We start from the raw sequence: 6,000 nt of genomic DNA on the forward strand, positions 1-6,000 counted from the left end.
CAGTGTAATAATTTTCTATTTAAAATACCAGGTATCAGTGTAATAATTTTCTATTTAAAATACCAGGTTATACCAGTGTAATAATTTTCTATTAAAAATATCAGGTATCAGTGTAATAATTTTCTATTAAAAATACCAGGTATCAGTGTAATAATTTTCTATTTAAAATACCAGGTTATACCAGTGCAATAATTTTCTATTAAAAATACCAGGTATCAGTGTAATAATTTTCTATTTAAAATACCAGGTATCAGTGTAATAATTTTCTATTAAAAATACCAGGTATCAGTGTAATAATTTTCTATTTAAAATACCAGGTATCAGTGTAATAATTTTCTATTTAAAATACCAGGTATCAGTGTAATAATTTTCTATTTAAAATACCAGGTATCAGTGTAATAATTTTCTATTACAAATACCAGGTATCAGTGTAATAATTTTCTATTTAAAATACCAGGTATCAGTGTAATAATTTTCTATTAAAAATACCAGGTTATACCAGTGTAATAATTTTCTATTAAAAATACCAGGTATCAGTGTAATAATTTTCTATTAAAAATACCAGGTATCAGTGTAATAATTTTCTATTTAAAATACCAGGTATCAGTTTAATAATTTTCTATTAAAAAAAAAGTAAAAACAGAAGGATCCAATACTTTTTAATTAAAAACAATTGATATTAGTTCTGTAATGTACAGAATGTTGTTCTTTATATATATATAAACATACGGTGGAACCCATAATAATAAATATAAACACATTAAGCAGTCATCTGTGTATTTGATGTTGTTTTAAAACAATAGTTTTAACGATAGCTTAAAAGTCAATTTATTAAGTGTAATGGGATCACTTTAGATAGATACCTTTACAATTGCTGTGTTTAATGTTTAAAGGACTACCTCTATTCCACATTTTTTAATCCCACTGAGAATATATATTGAGTTGCTTAGGATGAGAAAGTAAAATATAAAAAATCTCGTCTTGATATTTTTAAATTAGTGAATTTTATGAAATGGTAAGGTTTATATTTTCTTAAATTTATGAAAACATATGGAGTTTTCAGTTGTTTTAGGGAATATTATATATGTTGTATTTTTAGTTATGGAGGTTTTGCAAACAAATCACAATATTTGAGACAAACACAAGAAGAACTTGAAATGCACACATGTCAGGTATTTAGTAAAGAGAGGAAATACGTTATTGTCACAAAAACTTATTTTTTCAATTTCTATATCTTTGCACTCTGATGTCGCAGACCTGTGATTTATCAAAAAAAATATAAGTTTGAAATATCAAAGGTTCACTCCATCTGGTTGCAAAGATATAGGGATTAGATAATTTTGTGTGTGAAAATAAAAGTTTTTGTGCTGACGTCTCAGTTAGTTGCAAATCAGAAAATAGAATTTAATAAATGAAGGATTAGTGCCTCGTCAGCTAAATAATAAGTTGTAGCTTTGCTTTAATTAAACATTAAGACCTTTTCTCTCTACAATGGAAACATTAGATATTATAGATAAAAAGTAGTAATCTCTTTTTGTCTTTACCTGTTTGGATATCCGATTATAACTCATGAACTATAACGGCACTAATTTGCCTCAATTAGTGCCGTAATAGCTAGGGAAAACATTATAAACTGATTGTATATGTATACTTTGCTTGTCTGTCTGTTTATTTGTAAACAATAAACGTCAGAACGGCTGAACCGATCGAGTCTAAATTTTTCATGGAACCTCAGATGACCAAGGGAAGGATTATGGAGTTTCAAAATTTCAAAAATTTGCGTAAAAATACGATTTTCATGTGATTTTGTAAATCCAAGCAAAAGAATTTTTTAGTTATTGTTTTAAATTGTAGATATTCAAAGAGAAAATGTTAACAGATTAAAGGTTTAAATAGAATATAGGCTTGAAGCGCACTGCAAGCCTAGTTGTATATATTGGATGAGCTATGAGCTAGATGACAGTATATCTTTAATGGGAAGGCATTGGAAACTGATGAACTGTGTGTCATGAGCTATAAATATTCTCTCTGTGAGCTGTTAGCTGTGAGCTGTGTGCAGCTATGAGCTGTGAGCTGTGAGCAGCTTTGAGCTGTGAGCTGTAAGTTGTGAGCTGTAAGCTGTGAGCTGTAAGCTATGAACTGTGAGCTGAGAGCTGTGAGTTGAAGAGAATTGATGGATAGAGGTTGGCTCAACTAAAGACTGGAAGCTGGACTGTATACCAGTATATTGTATTAATTATTTGTAACAAAATATCATTGAAGAGATATATTCTGTATATCTGGTCTCATATATACAATAATGCAGAATATATTCTATATATCTGGTCTCATATATACAATAATGCAGAATATATTCTATATATCTGGTCTCATATATACAATAATGCAGGATATATTCTATATATCTGGTCTCATATGTATACAATAATGCAGAATATATTCTATATATCTGGTCTCATATATTCCATAATGCAGGATATATTCTATATATCTGGTCTCATATATACAATAATGCAGGATATATTCTATACATCTGGTATCATATATACTATAATGCAGGATATATTCTATATATCTTGTCTCATATATACCATAATACAGGATATATTCTATATATTTGGTATTGTCACAGAAAACACATCTGCATCCGCCGTTTACCATATAAAAGTCGACCTACTCAACTTAGAGTAGAAAATTTCCCGTGGTTCTCCCGAGTTCCCCAATCATAATTTGACAAAAATCTGTTAGGGGGTTCGCGAGGTATAATCCGACATTCAAACAAACACAAACAGAGATTGTTACTTTATATATATGATACACAATACAACATACAACATGTCTGTTACTAGAATTCAGGGATATGTTTCTAATCTAATTTATTTAATTATAACTACAGGGAATAATTAATATCTAATTACCGGTAATTGATGTAAAAGTCTCTGTTGGATATGAGGGGGGGGAGATTATAACTAAAATAAGTTTAATGAACATTTTACTAGAAAAATATCTAATTCTAAAGAACAAAATAAAAGACTTATCAGTGACGGAAAATGTTGTAGATATATGAAGCATACAGAAGAAGACAAAAACGAGAGTTGATATTTAAAAAGCTAAATCACGTCAAACTTAATTAAAAAATTGCACGGGGCTTTTTTTTCAATGTACCCACTATAAAGATATTTTACATTTGGTTTCCAGTCTATTTCAATATTTTTTCCTCATAAACCATTAAAAAAAATTTAGATAGTTTTCAATCATGAGAAATTAATTTTCCCAAATTGTCCTGGTCTTGTTTTGATAATACCAGTTGTGTATATTTATTATCTTTAACAATTCTATTCTAATTAAGTTTTGGATCTAGCCAGTTTAAAAATAGGACAATTTGGAGGTTTAAAGTTTGAGGCAGACAAACCAATAATTTTGGTTTAGTTCAATAATTAAATTTTGCTCAAAAGGGAAATAAATGCTTTATAAAGAGATTATTTTGGAAATAATAATATAAATAGATAAATAAATTATACAATTTTAGTAATAACATTAATTTAGGAAAGATTTGGAGAGAGGGCATCAGATGAACAATATTCCAGTAATCCAACCTCACCATCCATTTACCAAACCAAACATAGACACCATAGAACCAGCCATAGGAAACTTAGTGTCAGTTCCATAGACTTAGAGAAGAATGTGAGCGCGTTATTTCATAGAGACACTCTAATAGCTCGGCTATAATAGCTCCAATATGGTTCTCTTGTTCATCTCAAATCGGGCTCGTATTCTAGTTTAAGATTGCTCGAAGGATTTCTTTGTGAAAAAAGTGCAAAGTTAAGATTGTGTACAGTACAGTGCACAGTACACTGTACACTGTACAGTACAGTGCACAGTACACTGTTCACTGTACATTTTTATAGAACATTGAAGAAAACAGATTAAAAACAATAAAAAAGTTTTTCCATTGTTATCCTGAATTATCATACGGTTCATAATCAGTGGATATAATTAGGGGGGAAATTTTGTTATAAAAAACCGGAAATCAGGAGAATTTGTGTTCAAAAACCGGATATTAGGAAAACTTGTGTTCAAAAACCGGATATCAGGAAAATTGTGTTCAAAAACCGGATATCAGGAAAATTTGTGTTCAAAAATCGGATATCAGGAAAATTGTGTTCAAAAACCGGATATCAGGAAAATTGTGTTCAAAAACCGGATATCAGGAAAATTGTGTTCAAAAACCGGATATCAGGAAAATTGTGTTCAAAAACCGGATATCAGGAAAATTGTGTTCAAAAACCGGATATCAGGAAAATTTGTGTTCAAAAACCGGATATCAGGACAATTTGTGATCAGAAGGCGGATACTAGAAAATTTTATGTTCCACCAAGCGGATATCAGAATTAAAAGTTTATGTTCAAAAAGCGGATTTCGGATAAAAAAGGCAAATTGCAGATGAAAAAAATTAAATTACTGGAAAAAAGGAAAGAAAACAGACAAATGAAAAAGAGCATAGAAGAGGTTAAAATCTATGAAAATGGAAAGAAAATGAAAAATGAAATGTACAAGATGTAAAAATACAGAAAATAGGAAAACAGTGAAAAAGTTTATTAAACTAACAATATCTGAAGATATACAACATTTATTATAAATGATTGTATACAATTGCTGTGTTGTGTATTCAATAATTTAAAATGTACGGAGACGGCTTATAGTACTAAATGTACAATAAAATGATAAGATGTACACAGTGTGCAACTAACAACATGTCAAGATGTATAATCTACATATAAAGTGAAATGCGAAAGTTAGAAAAGATACACGTATACAGTACAACAAGAAACTTCAGAATTCAATTGGCCAGTGAGAGTTTATGATATTCAATGTATGTATTGAAATTTTCATTGTTAAGAGAACAAAAGATGTACGCTGTAAATTTGATTTGAGTTTTATTTACAAATAATAGACAAACTATGTACTAGGTTTTCCAAATCTTATCATTTCTTTGATTTTCAGTTTTTTACAAGATAATAAGATATGCAAAATAGTCAATTTAGTAGTTTTCAATTGTACTGTTAACTTAAAAGATTTGATAATTCCTTCAACGTTTATTAGATGTTTACAAAATGTTCATTTAAAAAAAATAATTCATTATGCAAAGGAGTATCACGTTTCTTGATGCCCAGAACATGACACATATTAATCATCTTCAGAAAATAAACAAGAATTGAAGCCAAAGGAATTGAGGTTTTGCAGCTACAAACTTAAATTTTCTAATCCCTATATCTTTTCACTTGATGGTGTAAAGCTGTAATATTTCAAACTTAGACTATTTAATCTGACAGAATATATAGTTTAATATCAAATGTTTGCATCATCAGGTTGTTAGGGATTACAGGTTTGTGGGAAAGACCTTATTTTCAGTTTCCCAAAGACAAATTTTATTCCCTTTTCAACTAAAAGAAAAGTAGGTCGACTTTTGTGTTTGTTTGTTAAGATATTTATGCGAGTGATAAGAGACATATATGTGTTAATATAAAATACATGATCTTGGAAACTTGGTCCATTTAATTTAGATAAACTCATTAAAACAGGGTTAATCTTTATATAAGTATATTTTCCAATTTATTGAATAATGAAAACTACGTATCCTAACTTTTCGTTTAAAGATGTTTATTAAAATCAGATAATTCCAAACGACGTGTCAAAACAAAACCCAGAGAGGGTTGATTTCTTCAATTCTAAAATATTATATTTTAAGGCAGGGTTGGAAAACATTAAGGAAATTTTTTATTTTTTGTATCTCCTGTGATGTTCAACGTATGGGAAAACTGCAAAGTGTATGCTAACGTACAGCGGGAATTCAACGAAGCTGACTTATCGCGAAAAATGAAAGGGGTACAGGCTTACGGCGAAAAATTATCGATGGTGATCGCTTCTAATCTTACATCTATTTGTAGTTTCTATGAGGAGAAAATTGTTTAAAACGACTTATACTGAAGAACGTAGCGT

At 29.4% G+C, this 6,000-nt stretch overlaps 1 protein-coding gene across 4 annotated transcripts in view; it reads left to right on the forward strand.

Annotated features, from left to right (window-relative positions):
- Positions 1–5,151, forward strand: part of LOC111696848 (uncharacterized) — a 29,039-nt gene extending 23,888 nt beyond the window's left edge. For 2 of the 4 annotated variants that reach the window (XM_023466595.1, XM_023466596.1), the window contains 2 exons: positions 1,100–1,172; positions 3,547–5,151. In XM_023466595.1, the coding sequence (XP_023322363.1) occupies positions 1,100–1,172; positions 3,547–3,729 (256 nt within the window). In that variant the 3' untranslated portion in view covers positions 3,730–5,151. Of the gene's footprint in view, positions 1–1,099; positions 1,173–3,546 lie in introns of those variants that run through there. The other 2 variants (XM_023466597.1, XR_002764177.1) reach the window with 2 other exon arrangements.
- Positions 5,152–6,000: the final 849 nt, after the last annotated feature.

Source organism: Eurytemora carolleeae, unplaced genomic scaffold (assembly GCF_000591075.1).
Source record: "Eurytemora carolleeae unplaced genomic scaffold, Eaff_2.0 scaffold263, whole genome shotgun sequence".
Taxonomy (NCBI): domain Eukaryota; kingdom Metazoa; phylum Arthropoda; class Copepoda; order Calanoida; family Temoridae; genus Eurytemora; species Eurytemora carolleeae.